We start from the raw sequence: 11,076 nt of genomic DNA, 5'->3' as shown, positions 1-11,076 counted from the left end.
CTAAGTTGTCATAAACCCATTAAAATATACAGCTATGCTGGCAGGTCCAGACTAAGGCATGCTGGAAATCTGGTGACAGGGAAGATAAGCTGAGACTGCCTACATTGCAGTTTTCTGGGGAAACAGAAAACTCCAATTGCTATCAGATTCCTTTAATTATTTAAGGATGAAAGGCTGTTTTGGTTTTAAGACATAGTTTGGTCTTCCTTAATGACTACAGAAAACTTAAACTTCCTTCACCCTAGTAACTTCTATGCCTACTCTCAAATCAGAGATGAATTTTTCTGAGATGTTCATTTAAAGTAATGTTTTGTGTTAAAATGACACAGTATTTTGGCTTATTTTAATACAGAAGAAAAAATGAAGAAAAAGTTCAAATTGCTCATAGCAGAAAATCCTTTGTGAAAAGCCATACATGGATTACTATTAAAAATTTTTAAAATCATAAACATAAGCAATATTGGGACTGATGCCTGATAAAAATCTGCAAAAGAATTCAAAAAAAATCTTAATTAGACTTTTTAAAGGTATCTTAACATCTATTATTAACATTTTTCTTAATTATAATTTTCACTGGACATCTATTTTCAGACATGATGATGACACTGATTTTCATTTAGCTGCTTTTTGTTTTAGCATGAACCTTCTTTTCATAGACATGTCATTCCTTAATATCCTGACAACTAGGCTAAGGAGCCACTTCATAAAACTAAATGTGAGCTGGGGGATAGTCCAGTGTTGTATTAATAGTGCAGACTGAGCCTAATACAGGATTATAGCAATGAACACGCTTAGGCAATGGTACTTCACCCTGAATGCTTTCACATTCTTCTCTTCAAGGATAAAGTTGTTTCTGATGCAGATTTCTTTGATTTTCATGCTGGATATCATAAACTTTGCAAGTATTACTGGAGAGAAAATCCCTTATCAGCAGCTTCCAGCTGATACGTTTTACTATTTCTCTGGCACAGAACCCTGACCCTATGGCTGTTCAGGCAGCTCTGCCTTGGCTCCCATTTGGCTTTTGTGTGTTGCTTTGATCAGTTCCTGGCTTCAGATGAAAGCAGTTCTTTCAGAGACCACCTTCAAACTCTCTTAAATAAAAAGAATTACATACATAAAACCAATTGAGCTTGTTAAGCAGCAGGAAGAAGCCAAGTAGAGGGAGGAGAAAGGGAGGGAAGGAGGCACCACAAATCAATGCTAGGAAGCAATGATCAAAGTGGTGACTGGAAAATTAGTAAAAAATGATCCTGAGTTGTACAGGTCTGGGTCCTTCCCTTTTCCAGTTCCATAAGTGCAAAGACTTTCTCACTATTACCCAAGAAAGAGAAACAACTCTCTTTCCAAGAATTGTCTTAGACATCTGTTCTGTACCTTTGAGTACAGCCACTTGAGATCTTAGAGTAAAGCAGTAGGAAGCCGCCTGGCAAGCCAGGAGAGAGACGATCTTGAAATGCACTTTTTCCAAAGGAAATTCTAAGAAATCAGCACTTGGGGCATATTACTCTTCCTTCCGGTTACTGGTGCTGTAACTGTTTCCAAGAATCTTTACTGAATCCAAAAGGAATCTACAAAGACTAATGTTACACTGATTGTACAGGTTAGCTTTTGAGCCATCCTCAAAAACAGACTTTTGTTTTTCCTTACCCCAAGCCTACTCCTCCAGGCTCATTCCTGGAAGCAGTGCAGCAGGGGTCTCCTGTGCATGGCAGCCGGGATATGTGGCTTAAGGACACTTTGGAGCTGTCTCTGTCTCTCAGCCAAGGCAGAGCCAGTCTCTGTGGCAGTTCTCCAAGGATACGCACGGAGTGCACAGGTTCAGAGGCTTTACCTCGCTCACAGCAAATGGCCTCACTGCTTGAAAGACAGTTTCACTAATTCCTATTAGAAGAGCACACTACGCTGTATCCGGATCATATTTTCCATCTTGTGAACAAAGAGGAGACACAAATACAATGGGAACAGTCTAAAATATGCCTCCCCAGCTGTGGATAGCAGATACATCTCTAGATGAACGTATCATGTTACAAAACAGATCTGAACCTCAGGTTATACTCCATCAGGAGATCAACTACACATGCATTATATGTTGAAAATACAATAAATAAGAAACATTCACAAAGATAAATATACAATCCAAAAGCATTAACCAAGCATTTTTAGTTATAAGTACCACTACAAAACTCAAATTTAATTAAGCAACTGAATTTAGCAGTTTGAGGTCTGCGCTGTCCTCTTTAAGAGTTTAAAAATTCAAATTGTCTGCATTTTTTTTTTAGTATTTTAAAGTTTTCCTGAGAGACTATCCCTCACCCTAAAGACAGAAAATGACTACAATGTACAGAAAACGCTGACAAATTAACATATTTAAAACATTAATATTATCCATAAAATGTCTCTCAACTACAATATTTCAACAATATAAGACGGCGAGAGCATGTTATCTTAAAACAGTGTTTTGTTATCTTAAAACAGTACTTCATTAAATAGTATTTTTCATCATGAAAATACATAATAAAAACTACACTGTACCGTAATAAAAGCATGTGCTCCTCAGTGACTCACAGTAAATGACTCCCAAAATTTCATATCCCGATTGCACTGCTGAACATCTCACACCTGTGGTAACTGCCAGTGATATGTCTTTATGGAGTTTTCCTTTTTTTTTTTTTTTTTTTTTTCATTTAGAAGAGTCTGCTGCTTGGCAAATTGCTTAGGACACTTAAGGCTCCTGAGTCAGCACTGTACACAACTGAACAACTCAGTCGGGTCACCATGACACGAACACTCGCATGTCACAGTAGAGCACAAGAAGGTTTCAAAGCTATCTATTCTGCAACTGTGGCAAAAACAAAGTAATGAGACCCTGGCAAGCTGTTCTCTAATTTGTGTGCTGGCTACACAAAATGATAAATGGTCTGACTTTATGTCTTATTAATACAGAAGTGCTGTGCTGGGTCATGGTGCTCCTGGCCAGGTACACATCAATCCATCAGTCTGAAGCATTATTAATGTCAACAGTTTTGTTGCAGGTTTTTGGAAGAACTGAAGGTGGGGTTTTTCTAAGAAATAAAGGTGTTCTTTTGTATGATATAGATATCAAAATTACTAAAGAAAGCATATATTGTATACTGTGGGTATTTCATTTTGCTAACAGAAAAAAGACTAATAGGAGAAGAGAAATCAGATATGCAGCAATATTATCTTTGTGTTGGTATTACGCCTGAATCTTCTGAATAAAAGGATAGAAAATCAAAACAATATTTGAGATGTTCAGTGTAACACTGGATATATAAGGAAACAGCTGTCGTACTGTGTTTTAACAAATGCTGCATGTTTTCAGGATACATACACAGAGAATGTTTATTTCTGGTAAAGGTATATTTATCAAACATTTCCTCAGGTCATAAATTAAATCACTTTGGAAGACGAGAGCAATCATTCTGAAAATTGAATTTTCTTTTTCTCATGGCTCGAAGTCATGCAATGTTCAGATATGTGCTTGATTTTAAACTCAGTAAAGTATCGCTGAAATGAGTAAAATCAAGCACTTGTCTAGGGTCTCAGTTGAACGTTCTGTGTAACCTTTTTATGCAGGGTACACTGAACAATGAATAGAGACTATTTTTGGTACAGCTTATGAAACTTTGTTTTCACTCTTCACTCTCAGGATATGGTTTCCTGACTGGCTCAAGCTACTTTCAACTCAAGTTACTATTGAAAAGGAATGTCCCTCAGTGTTGATCATATATCCCCCCTCTGTTGTTCAGTGGCATTAATGTGACATGATTGAAATCCAGCAATTTTGGCAGGGTCATGTCTGGCTAAATCAGATCCTTCATCTAACTATGCATAAAGTCTATGGCCATTAATATATGCAAAAGAGAAGTACCAGAAACACATGGTTGGGGAGAGTGGTGAAAGCAGTATCTTTCTCTATAAGTACACTTCAAATAGCACTTCTAAATTTAAAAAATTAACCTTCTGGCTCTTCTGTTACACAAAGGGGAAAAAAATGAATTTTAAAGCCTGTTGAGGAATTACTTGGAGATTTCAGTGATTTAGTGTTTTCACCGAAAGCATTTTCCATATTAATGGAAAGTTTTCATTGTTTATTCAGTAATTTAATTTTTTTTTTAATATTATATATATATACTCAATGTTCAGGAGGCATTTGGACAATGTCCTTGACAACTTGCTTTAACTTTCTGTCAGCTCTGAAGTGGTCATGCAGTGCGACTGGATGGGGGTCCCTTTCAACCAAAATGCTCTAGTCTAGTCTAGACAGTTCTATACTTAAATTTTAGCTGAAAACACTGTATGAAAGAATGCAAAAAAGGAACTGTACAGAAAGTAGTAAATAATTACTAAGGAGGGTGACTGTTATGTTTTTCTGTTACTATGGAACTGCATTAGAAGTTTTATGAATGTTCTATATATAACACCAAATACATGACGGGGACTCGGTCATGTAATTTTCAAGTAGGGTACAAAATCATTCAGCTAGAAAATGCAGGAATTGCTGTCTGGTTTCCAGTCAGCACTGTGCAGCTGTATTCCTTACACATATTAACCTGACCAAATGGCACTTAAAATATTATACTGGCAGCCAAAGTTTAGAGAAATCCACAAGAAAACCAAACATTGCAAGAAATACATACACATGTATATATGTGTAAAAGCAAGTGTGTAAAAGCACATGATTTTTGGAAGAGTCACTTTTAATAATTTACCAGGTTAACAATAACATAAGCCAGGAAATTCACATTTTAAAGAAGTATAACTTGATTGACGCCAGCCTAACATACTTGCACCTTAACTGTAATGCATTCATGAGCAAATTTCACCAGGTTACTGCCCAGGATGTTGTCTAGAACAAAGTCCAGGATGCTGCAGTGCCTGTCTCTGACTCTGCTTCATGGCTGAAAACACCACATCTATCTTAAAGAATATTAGCACAGGGTAGGTGTTAAAGAAGACCTTGTTAACCTGATATTCAGTAATGGAATGCAGAAAGTAAAAGAGGCCTGCCTGCTTTGGATATAGGCATGGAGCAAAAGTTTCAGAGGAGGAGAAAGGGCAAGAGAGCACAAAGGGACCTATTGTGTTTGATTAGTAGCCAGAGCAGGAATGCCAGGAATGGGCAATGAGCATGGAGGTTACGTATAAGAGATCTTGTATACAGAAGCAGTGGAAGTTGGTCAGTATGCAGCTGCTGATACAACATACATCAGAAAAGAGGGGCTCTGCCTGATGAAATGAGCTGCTGAATCTGCATTAAATGAGTGAGTAACGCATGTGATGAATTGACAGAACAGTTGTTAGGGGAAAGCTGATCATGTAGTTATCCCAACAAAAGGTATGTAAAATACATACCTTATACCCTAGGCTTTAAAAAAAAACCAATCTTCTGTTTTATAGGTCTTTACAAGGCACGTTTTCCAAACATTGAGAACACTGGAATAGAAGTGAAACACGGGATATAACCTGAGGTTACAACCTCAGAGTAACAAGATTTTTAGAAGTCCAAAGCACAGACTAAGATACAAGCACAAAAAATCATAAAAATAATTTACCAGGACATGCATTATAAGGTAGAATGAGGAAAGAGCTGGTCCACTGTGCAATCAGCAAGGAAAATTAAGAGATGATTGCAAAGTTTAATGCTGTTTTTTTCTCAAGAAGATGAGAAAAGGGCATTTTTGATCAAATGACTAATCTGTCCAGCAGCTTTAGAAGGTAAAAGTGGAAACCATTACTTCACAAAACTTAGCTTCCAGTTTGCATCTATCTCCATATCCCCTGATCACCTACACCACATACATATTAGTTTACATCCACACACTGCGTTCTCAGCTCTGTTAGTTCTGTGAGTAGTTGCATATGGCACTCCTTTCTCTAGGCAGCATGGACAAGGTTGTGTCAAGCTTGCTCCCATCACAGTTCCCTACACAGTTCTCCAACAGTTTCCTACAAGGTCTGGTGCCCTCACCCACCTGTTCTCACTCCATGCTCCCAGACATGCAGCACATGCCATGCCATGAGCCCATGAACCAGCTAGCTGTGAAACATATACTTCACAGTATTTTCATCTGAACACACATGCACAAAATCTGTGCCTCAGAGGCACAAAAGTCAAGTGAAGAGCACTGCAGACACAGCCCATTGGTTCTGAAGGACGGCACCCTGAGCAGTGTGGGTAGGAACCACTGCACAGCATGGCCCCTGGACAGTGTAGGGCAAAGATGTTGAGTTCTCCTGGGGTAGCAAAAGCTGATCAGAGCTATCAGTGTAAATTCTTCTAAGGCCATTGCCTGCATTTTTTCTTTTTCTTTTGTGTTTTTTTTTCCTGTAACCTCAATGTCCTGTCACTGTTTGACTGTAAATTGGAGATAATATCACTTCTCTAAGGTGCAGAGAACAGTCATACTCAGGATTGCGAGCCATTCTGATCATACTGCCAGAAAAAATCTCAGGAGACTTACTCTTCAGTTTTTATAGACATTAAAGAAATGGGAGTTTTAAAAAAGATGTTGAGGAGAATTGCAGAACAAGTTGCTAACATCTACTGTGAAGTACTAACAAATGTGGAGGAAACTGAGGAAGTGAGTGTAGCGAATTGCTATTTATAAAGTAACAGGATAGTTGGAATAGGATTATCTTTCATATGAAAGTGTGTTAAAGGCACACAAGAACCTTTTAAAATAATGTTTTGTATTTAAAATCATACAAATACTTTCGTTCTTCATATCACTGAATTAAAAAGGATCTTAAACATAGTATATGTTTTTCAAAATCTCTGAGAAAAAAAATCTTACTAAGGAGTAAAATAAAAGGTCAATTTAGTTTTATAAAACAACCAAATGTTTCAATAATGAATCAAGGAAAAAAAAAAAAAAGAAAGGAAATACACATTTGCCAAAATGTAGAGAAACCAATAAATTGCTATCTCTTCCTAATTCCTCCTTAAACGCCAACTGCACAGACCCTCGAGACTGAAAATTTAAACAGGGTCATGCTGACCTTAAGGCAAGGAATGGACTTAATTACTGCAACAGACAAGGATGAATCATACCTAAGTAAACTTCCCATTCCTTTTCAATAGAATGCATTATTAATCAGACACATCATCTTACAACTGGTACAAGCAGTCGTCAGAAAAATCCTTCATTTTCCCAGAACACAACAGGAATATTTCAGAATGTCACAACTCTTTCTTCATCACTCTAAAAAGTCACTGAAACTGTTGCTGCTTTCATGTCTCAGCCACATTTAATTTTTATTCACATACTGTACAAAAGCACCCAGCACTTGTTCAGTCATGCTGTACCTGTGTGAAAATCTTAAATGCGTGTTCAAAGATCATTTTTTACAAATTTAAAAGCTACAGCCTGACTGATACTTCTGTAGCTATTAACAACTCTAACTGTTGAAAACACGTCCTTAGGAGTGTTCCTTCATCTCTAGTAATTGTCGAACGGGCAAAAAAGCCTCTGAACCTCCAGGCTGAATAACATCCATTTGAGTGCTTAGAAAAACAGCTCTTAAGAACTCTCAACTTTCTCCGCTCCCATTGTGAAAGACCTCGTATGCCAACCCATGTGATGGAGGATGCTGTACAGTACATCGGGTCAGGAGACAAGATGTGACACCGTCTCATACCTGGGGAATAGGCACATTACATTTTGTTGTGAATGTGAACTGAAACTAATTGAACAAATCTTGTACTCGGTGTGTGTGATTTGATATGCTTGTGTTAACCCACTGCCCACCTCCAACTACTGAGACAGCAATGGCACCTTTCCACTGCAGACTATTAAAGATACTCATACGATTTCCACTCACTGCCATGTCTTGCACTATTTCCCAATCTGCCATTTAAGTGTTTCAAATCCCCACATATTCTTTGGAAGGAATCACGTCCATGTGTCCTGATGGATGGCTTTTGTTTTGTATTCAGTGAATCAGAGAGGAACACATATCTTTATTTTCAAGAGAAACAAATATACCACACTGCAATTACACATACAACTGTTGTACTGCAGTAAAATTTTCCATCAGAACCTCTTAATTTCAGTGACAATTCAACATCACATCAATCTTTCTGCAAGTGTTACAGTGACTTAAGAACAGGCTCTCCTCTATAATGCATTCAGTTAGGTACACAGATAGCATCTTATTCCTTTGATTTGCCAAGCTGCTTCATAGCTTCATGGCTCTCAGTCACATGGCTGCACTAGCAAGCAGAAGAGATCCTGAAAATTTTTACGCTAAAAATTACTGGCATCTAAAAATGTTAACAGCATTGGAACAACGTAATGCTGAAACAATACAAAACACCATGTCAAAAGATTAGCAACTCTCAAATATCCATGCAAGTGCCACGTGCTTTGAGTGTTTGTTACACCAGAGGTATAGATGGTCTCAATGTGACTCCAACCAAAGCCAACATAGAACTCATTCAACCTATCAGGTCAAGTGTAGGCCATGTAACCAAAGCTATACTACAGTGTCCCAGGTCTGTTCTCTACTACGGGTTGCACAGGTCCTGTTGAACTGAGAGTCAATACTGAACTATTTAGTTGGTACTACACTGGCAGCCAGTGTTGCATTCTCCACAATAATTTCTCATCACCCATGTATCCCAGCCCTACCCTACCATGCATAACAGAGTGTTACCTGTGGAACAAAAAGTAATTGTCCAATAATCCAAAGATACTGCAATAATAAGGTCCCAGTAGGTTTTAGGTACCCAAGTAGACAGGCAGGATAACAGTAGAGTCCTTTAAATACTACTACTTTGAATATCACCCAAAAGCTCTATTAAAAGTATCATTATCAACAATTAAGAAACAAATCATTGTTTTATCCAAGGAAAGTTGAGTAAGCAGAAACACTTGCTTTCATCTGCATCTGGAAAGCTACAGAACAAGTTCCAACATAAGAAACACAATATAAACTGGACAATACAAATGCTGACTCCCTCTATATCCACGATCTGTTGGGCTGCTTGTGAACAATCCTAATGCTGCTGCCTTTGTAAAAGCACAGCAAAATAGCACTTACCAGAACTGAGCCCTGTTTGACATTTTAACTTGCTCTGGTTTGAAATCATTACTGCATGTTCTGCATACACAAAAATTATGAGTAGAAAAGGTAAACTAGAGCAATAGATCTATTAAAGAAAGCAATATAAATTGCAAGGAGTCATTTTTTTTTAACCATAAGAATCTTAATACAGCACAACAGCAATTATACACTATACAATGACAATCCCATTCTTTCTCTCACATATATGTTATATAGTCCTAATGTCTGTAATGTTTATACTTGTAATTATAGGAAAAATTTCTTTGCTGAAAGGGTTGTCAGTCATATTGGAACAGGCTGCCCAGGGAAGTGGTGAGGTCACCATCCCTGGAGGTATTTAGGGACATGGTTCTGTGGTGGACTTGGCAGTGCTGGGTTAACAGCTGGACTCAATGTCCTTTAAGGTCTTTTCCAACCTAAATGATTCTATGATTCTAGAATCTATTTATACTGAAGTGCACTGTGTGCACTTTGGGTCCACTGTGTCAAAAAGGTAGTAAAACTTGATAAGGTCCAAAGAAAGACAAGAAGAAAGACCAAAAGGATTAACAAGTTTCAGGACTATCTATCTGGCTAGGATTCTTCAGAATAGAAAACAGGTTACTTAAGAGGCATATACTATAAGTCTTCAAAATCATAACTAGCACCTCAAGGGTGCATAATTTCAGTTGGTTGATAGTGTCTCATATTTTTCAAAAAAGCTGGGCATTGCTCTCACGATTGAGAGCATTGTACATTGTCCCTGCAGCAGAGAACAGTCTCTCATGAAGGAGAAAGAACAGAGTTCATGTGACTTGATGGAAGAATGGAAAAGTACTCTAAACAGACAGCATGAACAGTACAAAATGGTATGTCTGAAACACCACAATTGGACATACTGCACCAACTGACATGTTAAGAACAAGCTTTTATGTAACAGCATAATTCTTGCCTTTAAGGGTGACTTTTTCTTGCCTTCGGTGGGGGGTGGCTCTTACACAACTGCCAGCATCCATTTCCCATGTAATTATGCATCCAGTATATTTTACACACACATGCCACGTGTCCAATAGCAGCAAACATTTCATATAAAAGACAGTCTTTTTCCTAGACAATTGATGAAGGCTCTTTCAGAAAAATACCTTAGCTTATGGTACAATGTGAAAGTATGAGGAAGATGCATTCAGAAATGTTAACACAAGATCAGTTTCTAATACAAACTTTGAAAGGCACAATTGTCTTTGATTCCAAGAAGGTCACTTCACCTGCCCAGCACATGGCACCCTGACTTACTACTTTGTCCCATATCTCTGATTTTGGGTGGATTAAGATTATCCTTACTTTTTATAACACAACCTAATAATTATTGTTATGATCTCAAGTTTTGCTTTCTACATCTATATATGGTTTCTCGCCATAAAATACAGATAATTCTACTTGCTGAAAACACAGTGAAAAATTTCCTTGGAAATGCCTTGGATCTCAGAGTACTGCCTAATTTGTAAACTTACCACTAGACCTTCAGAAAACAACACCATGTTACAAGTTTTGAAGAATAAAGAAAAATTTTATATTAAAGGTATCCAAACAATATCTCTATGACAGAATATGAGATGAACTATAAATGTAGAAATATCAAGAATTTATCCTATGTAGGGAAACATCTCCACAAGTATGGAGGAATAAACATAACTGTTGCTTATCTACAAACTGTCTTAGACTCAGGAACATCATCTTTAGCTAAAGAAGAGTATGAGTCAAGACCACAAGAAGCCCAGGTCACTTTCTGGTAAAAATATTACTTTTCTTCATATTTCTTTTTTTTCTTTTATCTCCTGTGCCAAAAACTGTGAAGAAGAAAAGGTAGGAATAACTATTTCATACAATTGCAAACTCTACCTGCACTAGAATTCTGTTATTGAAGTCCTTCCATTTCTTACAGCACTCTGATGACTTCTTTCAGTGCTTGACATGGTGGACTTGGAAATTGTATGTTATTATCTT

At 37.5% G+C, this 11,076-nt stretch overlaps 1 protein-coding gene across 6 annotated transcripts in view; it reads right to left on the bottom strand.

Annotated features, from left to right (window-relative positions):
- Nucleotides 1–11,076, bottom strand: part of GREB1 (growth regulating estrogen receptor binding 1) — a 91,145-nt gene that overhangs the window by 63,501 nt on the left and 16,568 nt on the right. For 3 of the 6 annotated variants that reach the window (XM_027892831.1, XM_027892833.1, XM_027892832.1), the window contains exon 1: nt 2,569–2,717. The exons of 1 other annotated variant lie outside the window; for it this stretch is intronic. In XM_027892831.1, the coding sequence (XP_027748632.1) occupies nt 2,569–2,592 (24 nt within the window). In that variant the 5' untranslated portion in view covers nt 2,593–2,717. Of the gene's footprint in view, nt 1–2,535; nt 2,718–11,076 lie in introns of those variants that run through there. 2 more of the 6 variants (XM_027892835.1, XM_027892836.1) reach the window with 2 other exon arrangements.

Source organism: Empidonax traillii, unplaced genomic scaffold, assembly GCF_003031625.1.
Source record: "Empidonax traillii isolate 1590-97213 ecotype Southwest subspecies unplaced genomic scaffold, ASM303162v1 scaffold371:size713392, whole genome shotgun sequence".
Taxonomy (NCBI): Eukaryota; Metazoa; Chordata; class Aves; order Passeriformes; family Tyrannidae; genus Empidonax; species Empidonax traillii.
Note: the sequence above shows the minus strand (reverse complement) of the source record. Positions and strands in the feature narration are given on the sequence as shown.